The sequence below is a fragment of the Pristiophorus japonicus genome, chromosome 6 (genome assembly GCF_044704955.1).
Source record: "Pristiophorus japonicus isolate sPriJap1 chromosome 6, sPriJap1.hap1, whole genome shotgun sequence".
In the NCBI taxonomy this organism is placed as follows: Eukaryota; Metazoa; Chordata; class Chondrichthyes; family Pristiophoridae; genus Pristiophorus; species Pristiophorus japonicus.
In genome coordinates this window covers 182,443,856-182,459,580 of record NC_091982.1, presented here as the reverse complement: position 1 = coordinate 182,459,580, position 15,725 = coordinate 182,443,856, and the positions used below count along the sequence as shown (strand labels likewise).

The 15,725-nt window shown below is 42.0% G+C and overlaps 1 protein-coding gene across 3 annotated transcripts in view; it reads right to left on the bottom strand.

The window, feature by feature from the left end:
* The window catches only part of LOC139265901 (arf-GAP with coiled-coil, ANK repeat and PH domain-containing protein 2-like), a 174,191-nt gene that overhangs the window by 58,353 nt on the left and 100,113 nt on the right, over positions 1-15,725 (bottom strand). For all 3 annotated transcript variants that reach the window (XR_011593649.1, XM_070883467.1, XM_070883468.1), the window contains exons 7-8: positions 6,480-6,524; positions 2,061-2,156 (exon numbers count right to left, since the gene is read on the bottom strand). Coding sequence is in view for 2 of the 3 variants with exons in the window: in XM_070883467.1 (XP_070739568.1) it covers positions 2,061-2,156; positions 6,480-6,524 (141 nt within the window). In the remaining variant the exon portion in view is untranslated. The remainder of the gene's footprint in view (positions 1-2,060; positions 2,157-6,479; positions 6,525-15,725) is intronic.

Below are 15,725 nucleotides of genomic sequence, written 5' to 3'. Positions count from 1 at the left end.
TTGCTGACATTAATTGTTCACATAACCTAGTTCTAAAGTAAACTCATTAGCCCCAAGTTTCCACACGTGGCAAAACAGGCGCCCCTCCGAGCTGGCCGCCCGTTTTTCGCGCCGAAAACGGTGCCTGAAAAAAAAACACGCTATTCTCGAGCACTTTGCAGCTCGATGTCAGCTTGGCACGGCGCCCAGGGGGCGGAGGCTACCACTCGCGCCAATTTTGTAAGTAGGAGTGGGCGGGTACCATTTAAATGAGTTTTTTTCGTGCCAGCAACCCTGCGCGTGCGCGTTGGAGCGTTCGCGCACACGCAGTGTGAAGGAAACATTGGCACTCGGCCATTTTTGTAGTTCTTTGTAGCGGTTCAATTTTTAACATTTTTTAATAAAACCACATTGCCCTTCCATAATCAGCACTGAGGCTTCTTGCAGCAGTGAGAAGTCTGCAGGAAGCCTCAGAAGTTGAGGCAGCCGTTTCCCGACGGGTCCGACCGACGGCAGGGGGGCCTCCCCACCCCCTCTGCTGTCGGGAATGGCTGCCTCAACTTCTCAGGCTTCCTGCAGCCTTCCCACTGCCTCCCCCCCGCTGCCATCGGTCGGGTCCTCACTGCCTCCTCTCCCCCCCCCCCCCCCCCCGCCGTCGGGAACGGCTGCCTCCTCCCTGCCTCCCCCCCGCTGCCGTCGGTCAGGCCCTCACTGCCTCCTTCCCCCCCCCCCCCTGCCGTCGGGAACGGCTGCCTCAACTTGAGGCTTCCTGCAGCCTTCCCCCTGCTGAAGCACTTTCACACAGGTAGGAACATGGTTTATTTAATCTTTTCTTTGCTTATAAATTTTTATTCAGGTTGGAATTATTTGTATAATATTTGTATAAGTATAACTAAGGATTTATTGTAGAATGTAATGACTTCCCTCCCCCCGCCACACACCTCATTCCCGACGCCTAATTTGTAACCTGCGCCTGATTTTTTAATGTGTAGACAAGGTTTTTTCAGGCCTACAAAAATCTTCACTTGCTCCATTCTAAGTTAGTTTGGAGTACGTTTTCACTGTGGAAACTTTCAAATCACGTGTCAGTGGCTGGACACGCCCCCTTTTGAAAAAAAAATTCTGTTCAAAAGTGAAACTGTTCTACATGACTAGAACTGCAGAAAACTTAAATGTGGAGAACTGCGATTTCTAAGATACTCCGTTCTCCACCAGTTGCTCCTAAAAATCAGGAGCAAATCATGTGGAAACTTGGGCTTTTACCTCCAGATCCTCCTCCTCAAAACAAATCTCTGAAGTCTTTGATCTCTCTCCCCACCCACCGTGCGTCGTTCCCCCACTGCGCCCCCCCCCCCCACCCCTCCAGCCCCTCCCTCCTAGCTTGGCACACGCTTTCCTTACACTACTTGAGAAGCACCTTGTGACATATTTACATTAAAGACACTAAAAGCAAGCTGTTATTGATTCAATATTGCCGTATCTTAAATATTATTAAAAAACAGTAAACATATTAGTCAGCATCTCCAAGAAGAAAGTAGCATCAACCAAAGTTCAGATAAATTACTGAAAAATATCCAGTTAATTCAGCACAAACACAAAAAGCGTGGAAACACAGGACTGCTGTTCCTCACTTTAAACTGGACCGCGAAATGAAAAGACAAGTATTTCCAAACTTCAATGATTTCATTTCAAAATCCAAATGTACTACAAATGTGATTTGCAGCAAACTGGGCCCGAATCTTTCAGCAACCTGTAACAGACTGACTTAGGTTTTTTCCAAATACCTATACATTCATCAGAAAAACCTTCCTGAGGATTATAGTACTACAGAGAACTGAAAATGATCCATTGGGTCAGTCCTAAAAATCAAACTTCTTACTCCCCTTTACTTCCAATACCCTACTGCCAAAAATGTCATCACCTTCTAATAAAATTCTGTTTCCAATGCCTCATGGGTAGTCTATTGTACACGTTTTCCACCCTTTGCGTGAAGAATTTATATTTTAACTGTGAATTTATCTTTTAAAATCCAAACCTTTCGAAGAATGCCTAAATTTATTGCATTGGTCTTGAAGTCTCACCTGTGCTCCTAACTCCTTCATGTAAGGCTCCAGTTCCATAAAGAGGTCATATCCTTGATGAAAGAATGTAAGATGGGCAAACATAAAGGACAACATCTGAAAGTGAAATGGAGACAATAAACTTAATTGTCAACACAAGTATAACAATTTGGGAAGAAATTGTCTAATCAAAAGAATATAATGTAGGACAAATGGCCACTTAAATCTTTTTAGTTTTAAATATATTTATTCAAAGTGAATGACCAATAATTACAAGACTACAAACTGATATTTTGACAGTTACTAAGAAAAACATAGTGACTCTACAAATGTCAGCTGCTCATGTCACTGCAGCATCAATTTAAAAGATCTACCTAAAGCCGTGTTCCCACCACTCTGACAGAAGTCTGGGCTTTCTGCACAGCTGTTATGTCATCAGAAGGGAGGTGGGCAGACCTAGAATCCAGTGGCTGAACTGCAAAAATGACAGGAAGGACGGTGACTGTGCTTCACTCATTACTCTTTGATTTGAGTGGGAAACATAGGTTCGCAGCAGAATGTATTTCTGGCCCAGTCTTTCCTAGATGTGACAGGGTGTGGCTGGAAAGCCTCGACAAGTAACTGTTTTAATTGTGTGCAAGATCTTCACAACTGAGTCATGTCTGGAGTGCTTCTAATGAACTAATCTTTCACATTCCAGAAAGAACTGTTGCAATATTACCTGTATGCATATGAAAATAAAATACAAAAACAAAATACACCTTTAAAAACTTATGATAGATTGCATTTTTAACATTCTTTACCAAGCCATAACCTCCACTCCAACAGAGTATTTTCCTGCAAAAAATGTATGCCTACACATTTGGTTTTAAATGCTTATTTTAATAATTCAGAGTTAACTAAATAGATTTTGCCACAATGGCTGTAGGTGTTTCTGGAACTTCGTGGCATCTAATTCTGACTTCACCCAGGTTCGAGACCTAATTATTCAGAATTTGTGACATGCCATTTGCCAGTTTCAGGAAGCTTCTACATTCAGGAGCAGGGATATCCAGTGCAGCGACAGCCATTTAATAAGGCTGCTTTTTACAGGGAGAGATGAAAGTAGACTACAAGAGTGGTAGTGGGAGATTCTATAGTCAGAGTATTAACAGCCTTTTTCGCATTTTTTGACTGGGAGTCCCAGGGTAAAAGATGTCACAGGATAGGCGTAAGAACTTTTAGGAAGGGAAGGATAGCAGCATACTTCATGTTGGAACCATAGAAGTACATCTGAAATCTTGCAAAGGGAGTTTAAAAAGTGGGGCACTAGATTTTTTTTAAATTTCAATGGTAGTAATCGCTTTGTGTGCCATACCTTGGACAGGTTAAGGACAACAACAATTTGCATTTATATAGTGCCTTTAATGTAGCAAAACAAGAATGAGGATTTTAAATTAGAGGTGTTAGCAGACTAAGAGCCAATATAAGTCAGTGAGCACAGGGGTGATGATGGGCAAGCGATTCTTGGGGTGGGTTGGGATACGGGTAGCAGGAGTTTATGAAGAGCTCAGATTTATGGGTGAAGGATGGGAGGCCGGCTTTAGAACATTGGAATAGTCGAGCCTGGAGATAGCAAAAGTATGAATGAGGGGTTCACCAGCCCTGATGGGTTGAGGCAGGTCCATAGATGGGCAATGTGGTCTTTGCGATGCTGATGATGATGATATGGGGCAGCAGCTCAGTTCAGTGGTAAATAGGGCACCGAGGTTGCAAAAAGTATTATTCAGCCTAAGATGGTGGCTAAGGAGGCGTATGGAATTGGTGACGATGGAATGGGGTTTTTGTAGGGAGGAGAGGCCCCAAAGATAACGGCTTCAGTCTTTCCATTGTTTAACTGGAGGAAATAATGGCTCATTCAGGGCTTTATGTCGGACACGCAGGCTGACGATGCACAGGCAGTGGAGGAGTCGAAAGAGGTGGTGGAGGTAGAGCTGGGTTTATCAGCGTATATTTGACGCCCTGTCTTTGGATGATGTGCCAAGAGAAAGTATGCAAATGAGAAATAAGAGGGTGGCCGAGAATAATTCCTTGGAGGACTCCAGAGAGAACAGTGCTGGGATGGGAGAAAAAGACACTTCAGAAGATTTTCTGGCTATACTTGAATAGGTACAAGAGCAGTCTCACTCTGCTGGACAACAGAGAAGAGGCACTGGAGGAGGATCGCGTGGTTGACCAGATCAACGGCTGCAGAGGTGTCAAAAAGGATTCTCAGTCACAGAAATTTGCAAACTTGATTCAGACCATTTCAGTGCTGTGGCAAGGGCACAAACCTTATTGCAGAGATTCAGAGATGGAGACACAGAAAAGATGGGCATGGATCTGGGAGACAACAAATTATTCAAGGACTTTGGAAAAGAATGGGAGTTTGGAGATGGGGCAGTAGATTGCAAGGACAGAGGGGTCAAGGGTATTTTTTTTTTTTTTATTGAGATGGTGATGGCAGAAAGGGAAAGGGACAGTACCTTAGGAGAGGGAACAGTTTACAATGTCAGCTAACATGGGGCTAAGAAGGGAAGGCGAGAATTGTTCACAAGAACAGAAGGTGGGACTCATGGACAAAATAAGCTCCGAGAAAGCATATGAGGAGATAGAAGGGAAACTAGAGAAGGATGTGGATTCAAGGCTAGGGTGGTGGGGGGACCTTGCTTGGTGGGCAAGGGAGGATGCAGCAGAAGCAGCTGAATGGATGGTCTCATATCTTAGTAATAAAATCCATGTCTTGGACAGGTTAAGGAACCTTGAAACTTAATTAAGGAGACGGTTGATAGTGAAGAAAAGAAGCCAGGGGTTATCTTTGCATTACAGGATAATCTTGGAGTAGTGAGAAGACTTGGCAAAGGACAGCATAGCCCGATAGTGCTTCAAGTAGTCCAGCCAGACCTGGCAATGAAAGCTAAATCAGTTATGCACCAGATACGTTCAAGTCTGCACCCTTGGACTTGAAGATGGGGGGGATGTACTACCAGGACGGAAGAGTGCAAGGGATTTACTGGGGACAAAGGCATCAACGGCAGAGGTGAGGGAGTAATTGAGTGGATCAATAGGTGCAGGAGTATTGTGGTGGCCTAAAGTCAAGATCGGTGAGAGTTTGAAAGTGCAGTTGTAAGTGACTTGGGAAACAGTTTTTTTTCCACGGGCAGACGCAGAAGGAACTGAGGTTGGAATGGAGAAAGGAGATGCGAGCGGAGATGCATACAAGGAAGTGATCAAAGATGGCCTTACCTTATGAATGGGACAATGGGAATGGACACCATGAGATGGCACGGTTGAGGGGGTCCATGTTTGTGTTGGAAGTTCATATCAAGGAGGAGGGGAAGAGAGGACAAGACAGCAGTGAATCAAAGCAGAGAAGGCAAGGTGAGTTGAGATGCAGATTAAAATCATAGAGGATGAGTCGTCACTCAGTGCAGAGGCTGAGGGAAGAAAGCAGAGCGGTTATCTCAATGAGAAACTCAGGCTGGGTCTTGGTTGGCCGGTAGAGAACATGGTGAGGCGAGAGGGGTGGAACAAGGTGTGGTGCTCAAAGGAGGAGAAGCTGCCAGAGGAGTAGGGGTACAGGCCAAGGTGAGATTTGGTGATAAAGGCCACACCGCATCAGTTTGGTGGGGCTGGGGTGGAAAGTATAAGCAGTCGGTGGAAAGTATAGGCAGTCAGCGAGGCTACAATAAAGGGCAAGGTGTTGTCACTCATGAGCCAAGTTTCCGTCAAGATTATCCACAAGAAGATCATGGGTAGCAAGGGCTTTGTTCACAAGTGAGCGGATATTCTGGAGGGAAATGCAGAGGGGGATGGAGATTGTTGCTCCACTGTCAAAAGTCCAAGAGAAAATAAAGCAATGAGGATGGATTTAAATTTATCTGGCAGTAGCACCTTAGAACAGACATGTTACACAGAGAAGTCAGACCATTCCACAGAATCAAACAAGGTTTAGGAGAATGCAAGTCTTCAAATTTTTTTTTTTTTAAAAAGGCAGTTGCATATTTCATAATACAACTTTAATATTAACTTTACTCTATTGAAAGTATACTTAAACAATTAGTTTACAAAAAATGTAAGGACATTGTTATTTTACAAATCAGCTCTGACATAAATGATTAAAATTTCATTGCAGATATTACTCTCATTATTGTGCAAGAACTATTACGTACAATCCATTTGAACATGATTCCTTTAACAAGTCAGCATTCAAGTTTTTTTTTAAATCTTATTTTTTTTCAAGTGGTACAAGACTTGGTCAAAACATATCAAAGAAACTGTTCTGAACATAAATTTATCATGGCTATTAAATAACCAGGACTTGAAAGTGAAGATGGTGTCCATTGATTCTATCTAAATAGGTTTAAAAATATTAAAAATGTAATTTCCAGTCAAACTACATTTAAGAGGAAAAAAGATTACCGATTTTAAAATCTCAGATCTTCTCTTCGATTGAAGGACATTGATCTGTTAAGAAACAAAAATATGCTGGTATAAATATTAAAATCTTATGTATTAGTAGTTTAAACCATCTTTGTTGGCATATAGCTAGTAACATAAAGCAGCCCAAGCAGGAAAAAATACTCAAACTAGTTGCTCGAAATGTTTTACTTAAATTTAAAGCACTAGAATGCCAAATGCATAATAAAGTTCCATCATATCCCAATTTGAGACTGAACTGGTCAAATATGATCTGCATTTCAGTCAAATCCTAAAATTCATCCCAGATTGTATACAGGTTGAACCTCCCTTATCCAGAACTTCCTTATCCAGAACCACCCCTCGTCCAGAACCATTCCCGGCCACCGGGTAGTGCATGAGCAGAACTCCAACATGAATATATTGAAGTCCTTCCTCGCTGTCAACTCCCACAATCGCTGGCCTGACCCCGCGATCCACTGCACCACTGCCCCCCACCCCCATGATCTCTCTGCCGCATTCCCAGTCCCAAGCCAGCCAGCCCCGATATCACCTTGCTCAGTACCTGTACCATCCAATTTAACATGATCACCCCTCATCCAGAAAAATCCCTTATCCAGAACAAGCCAGGTCTGGATAAGGGAGGTTCAACCTGGAATGCAAATCTGGGATGAAGTTCAGGATTTTTCTCCCACTATAGTTTGAAGTCATTTATTTGGAGGGAGACTAAAATAAATGCTTGTGAAACCTCCAGCTACTATCTCCTAACTCTGCACTTGTTATAAAAGTGCTGGAGAGGCTACTACTCCACAGACTAGCCTCCATCATCGAGCCAATTATCACTACGGAACAAGCAGGTTCTGGAGCGTCCATAACCATTGTGACCAAGTGGTAGCTTTAACAACTGACAATAAAGCAGGCTTCCAACACCAGCTCAAGACTGCCATAGCACTCGTAGACCTTTCAGCGGCGTATGACACAGTATGGAAGCATGGACTGCTTTTCAAACTCTCCACCATTTTACCCTTGCATAACAAAGATTCATCTTCCCAACTCCATGCCTAGCAACTGACACTTCAGTGTATACACTGGCACCCAGAAGAGCTGATATAGGACATTGAACAACGGACACCCACAGGATTTTGTCCTGGCACCCACGTTATTCAATGATTACACCTGTGACCCTGCCCGAAGAGAGTCCCGCAAGTTCATGCACACTGATGACATTGTCTTGGCCATGCAAAACATGAATCTGTCCATCACCGAGGAGATCCTGACAAGTGATTTAGAGGATGGAGGCTGTCTGCCACCAATGGCGACTTTGGCCAAATGCGCAATAGACCGTCACCTCGACATTCCACCTCAACACCCATCAAGCAAACCAGGCTTTGAAAGTCTCCTTTTGCAGTGCAGAGGTAAACCATGTCCAAAATAACTCCTATTTATGAGTCACGCTTGATCGCACCCAGTCATATAGACAGCATCTCCAGAATCTTGGAAAGAACTATAGAGTAGGGTCAGCTTGATGCAGAAACTTGCCAGATCCACATGGGGAGCAGTCCGTACGGCAGCACTCGCCCTGGTGTACTCTACAGCAGAGTACTGCTCTCTGGCATGGCTATCAAGTCTGCACGTCAAATCTGTTGGTGTCCAGCTAAATTCTACTATGAGAATTATCACCTATATGCTTTTATCGACACCCAACACCTTGGCTGTCCGTGCTTGCAAACATCACACCACAACATCTACGCCGCGAATATACAGTCTCAAGAGAATACAACCGCTACACTGGCAAAGACATGGCAATTCAGGCCAACTTGAACAACCTACCAACCCATCTCAAATCTAGAAGGCCATTTTGGACCGTCGCCAAAGCCCTTCAGCGATTGGATAACCAATGGCGAAATGCTTGGAAGAACTGTGACACACGAATGGATTCCCAGAGAGAACCCCATAGTGCAACCTGAAGGATCAAACAACATATAACAACACGTGCTACTGGATGAAACTGAACTGAACTGAAAGGAGCACCAGGCCAGGAAGAGTAGGTCCTAACCTAGCTTTTTAACCCCACAAAAGCAAATAACCATATTAAATACAAGCCGAACATTTGCACCCAACAAAAAATTGTCAAATAAGGAAATAGACAATAATAAACAACATTTTATTGGTAATAGAACTGGCGTTACTTGAACTCCTCACTGACCAGAAGACCCTTCACACTACTGTCAGAGTGGATTGGAACAAATTAATTATAAATCTAAATCTAACTCCCTTTTTACATGCACACAAGAACATGACTTAAACATTAGTTCAGTAAAATGCATAAATTATTTATTTAGTAAGAAATGTCTGTTTTTAAAAGATTCCTTAAGAGCAGCTTAAGATTTCTCATTTTCATTTTGGGATTTCTAGTTCTATTGATAAGCCTCTCAAAGTCAGATAGGAACAACTATAGGAGCATAGGAAGAGGAATAAGGCCATTTGCACCACAAGCCTGTTCCGCCATTCACTGAGATCATGGCTGATCTGTTGCCCAACTCCATATACCCGCCTTTGCCCCATATTCCTGAATACCTTTAGTTAATAAAAATCCATCAATCTCAGATTTAAAATTAACAATTGATCTAGCATCAATTGCCGTTTGCGGAAGAGGGAGTTCCAAACTTCTACCACTCTTTGCGTGTAGAAGTTACTTAATCTGCGCCTCAGCTGAAGCACTGCCTAGCCTCCGTCATGTCCTGTTCCCTTCCCCATCCCTGTGGTCAATTAGTTCCTCTTTTGTTTTTAATAGCACTTATTACATGATAGTCTATTTATAGCACAATAAGCTATTTCCCCAGCTTAGTATCAGGCATTGTACAAATATAAGTTTTTTTTCTTTCTTTAGTACTGGGATCCAGCTGCTTGTTGGGGGGGGGGGGGGGGTTGCGAAATAGGATATACGGAGTGAAGGGGTAGGAGGCAGCACAAGGACAAGGCAGAGGGGAATGGGAGCACACAGCAGGCAAATGTGGTGGCGCGTCACTCCATAGAAGTTGCTTTCTGCTATTGCTGTCTGAGCCACAAAGCCAGTCTGAGAAAGAGGGAAATAGAGTGAGATTTAAAAGTTGTGTCCAACAGGTGTGTCGGTAGTGTAAACAGTTTTGCATCTGCTGATATTCGCTAAAAGCAAACTATGAAATTTGAGCCAAAACAAAAGTGCACTTCACTATCTCAAAAAATTCCATTTACAAAATAAATTGGAGAGATTTTGGACGCAATTTCCATTATCTTTGGAGCCACTGCATGTGTGAATTCCCCTACTCTGCAGCCTTCACTGTTGGTTTTTGATGCTCAGTGACGAAATCAGCATTTTTGATGGTATGCTTGAAAGTGTACAAGTTAAGACAACAAATCAGGTCACAAAGTAAAAATAAAATACGACATGGCAGAAGAGAAAAAAAACAAAAAAATGAAATAGTAGATAATGGGAAAAACAGAATTCAGAGAAGTCAAAATCAAAGATTTAAGAATGAAAGGAAAAAAACGTAATAGTGGGGAAAAAAAAAGAGAGAAAACTATGCATGGGGTAAGAAACAAATTCAAAAGCCAAAGCATTAAGCAGCAAGAAGCAAGAATAGCAAGTAATAAACTCGTAATATGAACACAAGGCTGCGGTTATACTGTTATTTTTGTACCAATGCAAAGTGGTTTGAAATCACACCAGCACAAAAGTGTCAGTAAAATTTTGGAATCAGATCATGATCTGACTTAAGAAGCACTGAAGTTATTAGATCCACTATAGGAGGCCATCTCACACTGCTTCAGCTTGGCAACAGATGGAGTATAACTTGAGTCCATGACTATAGTATCTTTCATTTTACTGGTAAAAATTCTAGAAACCAATACAGGGAACACTTACAGAATACTGCATTACTCTAGTAAAATGGGTGCTGCTTCAGAGCAGGAATAAGAGTTCTTCAACGGATAAAAATCCAAAACCACGGACAAGGCCCTGGACTACACACGAGCAATGTCATGGGAGATCTAACATATTCCTAGAACGCTTGGAACAATTCTGATCACTTTTGAAAAAAAATCTTGCTTTTATAATTATTGACACTTCGGGGTAGAATTTCTGCAGCGATTCTCTCCATCGTCCACTGTTACTTCAGTAGAAAACGGTGTGAACAGCTGTTTACGACATTTCTTCGCGGTTTCTACTGACCTTCCGCCAAAGTTATGGCAGATGATTGGAAGAACCCCTGTGGAAATTCCAGGCATTTGCCTTTTAACTTGATTTATAGTGTACAATAGGCTTGCTTATTTGGTCAAGACTGTTGGTTATTTCATCTGATTAATTTAAGACTTCTATGCTTAATATATCCACTTCCAATATAACGTGCATGCTGGAATCACCACTTCAATAAACATTTCCCCTCCCCATTTTGAAACAAACATCACTTCATGACTAATTATGGAAACTCACTGAGCAATGTTTCTGCTGTTACATGTTCCACCACCAGATGGAGACAATAAAGCTGCTTTTAAAAGCAACAAATCTCAAGTTATCTTACCACACGCATCATCTGTTTCAAATGATGAAAATTCTCTTGCGAAGCACGTGATTAACCAGATTATAAACAGAATTTGTAACTATTATAAATACCAGTACATAGATGTGATCCTGTTTTGGTTGTCTATCGCAAGATTAATTAGTGATGAATTATTTTCCTGCTGGTTACCCCCAACAAATTTCATGCAACTTGATCTTCCATAGAAACATAGAAAATAGGTGCAGGAGTAGGCCGTTCGGCCCTTCGAGCCTGCACCGCCATTCAATAAGATCATGGCTGAACATTCCCTCAGTACCCCTTTCCTGCTTTCTCTCCATATCTTAGCCGAAAGGGCCATATCTAACTCCCTCTTAAATATATCCAATGAACTGGCATCAACAACTCTCTGCAATAGGGAATTCCACAGGTTAACAACTCAGTGAAGAAGTTTCTCCTCATCTCAGTCCTAAATGGTCTACCCCTTATCCAAAGACTGTGTCCCCTGGTTCTGGACTTCCCCAACATCGGGAACATTCTTCCTGCATCTAACCTGTCCAGGCCCGTCAGAATCTTATATGTTTCTATGAAATCCCCTCTCATCCTTCTAAACTCCAGTGAATAAAGGCTCAGTTGATCCAGTCTTTCCTCACATGTCAGTCCAGCCATCCCGGGAATCAGTCTGGTGAATCTTCGCTGCACTCCCTCGGTAGCAAGAACATCCTTCCTCAGATTAGGAGACCAAAACTGAACACAATATTCCAGGTGAGGCCTCACTAAGACCCTGTACAACTGCAGTAAGACCTCCCTGCTGCTATACTCAAATCCTCTAGCTATGAAGACCAACATACCATTTTCCTTCTTTACCGCCTGCTGTACCTGCATGCCAACTTTCAATGACTGATGAACCATGACACCCAGGTCTCGTTGCACCTTTTCCTCCCCTTTTTCTAATCTGCCACTCAGATAATATTCTGCCTTCGTGTTTTTGCCCCCAAAAAACCTCACATTTATCCACATTATACTGCATCTGCCATGTATTTGCCCACTCACCTAACATGTCCAAGTCCCCTGCAGCCTCTCAGCATCCTCCTCACAGCTCACACCACCATCCAGTTTAGTGTCATCTGCAAACTTGGAGATATTACACTCAATTCCTTCATCTAAATCATGAATGTATATTGTAAAGAGCTGGGGTCCCAGCACTGAGCCCTGCGGCACCCCACTAGTCACTGCCTGCCATTCTGAAAAGGACCAGTTTATCCCGACTCTCTACTTCCAACCAGTTCTCTGTCCATGGCAAAGTAACTGAACTGCTTTGGCACTTATACCATTGTCTTTCGAGACAGAAAGCTGTCATAATGGTAAGACAAGGGGCTCAATTCTTTTAATGAGTTGGGAGCTGAGCTGTAATGCTTCACTTTGCAGCCGCAGCTCATTGTCCCTGGTTACCATGTCAGCCCAATCTTTTTGGCGCAGATTAAGGCTCCACCCCCAAAACTAAAGGTTGGGTTACTCCACGCCAAAATGAACAAATCCAACGGGGAAACTTTTTTTTGGCATACTTAGGCCCCCAAAAATCGGGCGTACGCCAAAAAATTGCTTTGGGGAAAATTGAGCCCAAGGTTTGCATCCATGATCTCCCACATAGCAATTTTCTGCTCTAAATTCATACTCCCACACATGAATACGGACAAAAGTCAAAGGATGGATGGGAAAATTTTCATAGTGTGCTTCCTGCTAACTGAATTGAAAACAGTAATCAGGGAACATACCTACCCAGCACTCAAAAGCACCACTTTGGCCCCAAACACATTTCTTTCACGAGTCATAGAGCTTGTAAGAAAAATTAGCTCCATGACTTTAATTAACTTAAAAATATAGCCATTGTGGTTAAATTAATCCCTCTAACAATTATATGAAACAGCACTGCTCTCGTCGGGTCAGTTTCATATAGTAGACTATTTGTTATACACATCAGCACAATGTGGCCAAATATAAGTTATGACAACAATATGGTTATCAGAGCGCAGCTAAAAAGTGGCATGATGTACTATATGAAAATGTACCCTTCTAAGAAAATGAAATGGGGTAGAAATTGGTTATGGCCCATTTTTGGGCGCATTACATAGCAGTGGGACTGAACCAAGAGGTCCAAGGATTTCCCTAAATTTAGCTGAAAATTCCAGAGTGGAGCAGGCCTGGTACAATTTAGGAGAGGACCTAAAACAGGGTTCACATATGTATAATAACAGGCCCCTCATTTAAATATGCAACGGGTCGTACGCCTATTTTAGGCAGCTGTCAGGAGCACCTGAAAAATCGGCCGACCCAATATAAGGTCAGATGTATTTCAGGCACCCTTAGGATGCCGGAGATAGCACAAAGAAATTGGTGTTTTTTGGGCTATTGTGATTGAAAAATGGGTACAGCAGGGTCCAAATTCTCCCCATAGAGTTTTCAGAAAGCACATTCGTACATTAATAAACTCTCTGCAGCATAATAGCAGCCTAAACATTGGTGGGCATCAGCTGCGCCTTTATTTTGTCAATACAGGTTGAACCTCCCTTATCTGGAACCCTCGGAACCTGATCTGGATAAGGGAATTTTCTGGACGAAGGGTGGTCACATTAAATTGGATGGTACAGGTACTGAGCAAGGGGATATCGGGGCTGGCTGGCTTGGGGCTAGGAGTGCGAGAGAGAGATCATGGGGGGGCGGGGACCGTGGGGTCAGGCCAACGATTGCGGGAGTCGGCAGTGAGGAAGGACTTCAATTTGTTCATGTCGGAGTTCTGCGCATGCGCCACCCGGTGGCTGGGAATGGTGCTGGACGAGGGGTGATTCTGGATAAGGGAGTTCTGGATAAAGGAGGTTCAACCTGTACCTCAATGTAGAAAATTAAATTTCCTACAAAAACTATCATTTTGATGGGCATTATCACGAATCCAAGACAAAAATCACTGATCTTCAGGGTTAGACTTTGGTGCAGTTTGCCGATACAACACAATAATGCAATGCATCATACAGTCACTGGATTTATCTTTACACACTAGGGAATTTTGGATGAATCTGCTAGATACAAAACAGCATCTTCAAATGATGAACCACTGATGGGTAATATACACTGATATTTTCTATATCAGAACAATGCTTTATTGCTAAAACATCATCTTTTATTGATAATTCTACAAAGGCAATATATTATGAATCTTGAGAATGAAGCAACAAATGCTCTGACTCATCCCCAAAATGTTTTAGTTCTTTACTCCATCCGCCTCTGCTTTATTTTGTGTGTGTATAAATGGAATCATTTTCTGTGGTTTTTGTAAGGACTTAATATTCTATTAAATTAAGGAAATCAATGTTTGTCAAGAATTAAGTAGGAAAAGAACATTATATAATAGGATTAGAAAGGAAACCCAATTACCTTAAATTAGGAAGCCACCTTCTGACGCAAATCAAAAGTATGTGTTACATTCTGTAATAAACTGGATTAGCATTTAGATGCACAAGTCAATTTTTTATGGCAGCGTTCACAATGTTTCCAAACAAAAATCACCTGTAGCATCTGCTGAATGTATAAAGGTCTCAAAATACAAATGCCGGAGTTCATTGATTAGTTTTTTTTTTAAACTAATCAATTTGACTGGGACAGCTATGAATGATTAAGGCATTTTTGACAGTGCTAAGCAAGAAAATGGCAGACAGCCTCGGAGATTTTGTGCTGTCCAATTGGAAGGATGCAATAGCATGGACGGGACAGGATGTCAGGAAACACTGAACAATTGACACCACACTCCTTTGTATTTCTTTTTTTTCCTAAGTAAAGACTTGGGGGACAAAAGGATTTTTTAAATACATGAGAAAAAATGTATAATGGAGCAATGGGAAGTATAAAGTCAAACCTTCTTTTCATTCATTTCTACCCAACTTTACAAATAGTAAAGTTGGAATTAGCACTGTTTAGGGCATTTCAACAGGAACAAGCAATGGGATCAAGTACATGAAGAAATTAAGTAACGTAATAGCATTAGATGACGATATCAGGTGGTCAAATTTTGCCATACAATACTAGGTAATCAGTATTAAATGTATATACTATTTTCTTGTAATATAAAAATTACATCAGTGCAGCACTCATAGTACAACAGCACTGCACAATGAATTACATGGGGGAAAAAAAACACAGGAACCTGCCTTTCACTTGGAACAGAACCAGCAACTGATTTTACTTTGTAATACTAAATTCTTAAAACTCTTATCAAGCTATAAACAGAAACAGGAATGTGCTTCGAAGCAGTACCCTTTTTTGGGAATTCCAATAACATTGATTGAACATTCCTCTTGTTTAAAACACTGCCTAAACCTGTGTGTCCGGTTTTGTAATACATTCCAGCTCACATTAGAGTTGAGAGCTAATGGCCAGGAGAGGCCTCCTCTTGTTGAGTTTTAGTGTTGATCTGGAACAAATCTAGGATTGCAAGGTCAAAGACTATGCTAAAGGTGGTGATAAAATCAGCTCGATATTAGTCAGGAATTTCAATTAGTTAATTGCTTGGAACTGGTACCAGGTGATACCAATTTCTGATTCAGTTATGCCCCATTGTAGTCTGTCTAGCTAGAATTCCCACTTTACAATCTGAAAACTTCAAAGAATCAGATTTTAAATGAATGAAACTGGAGTTTAAATTCCTAGATATATAGGCCTCTTG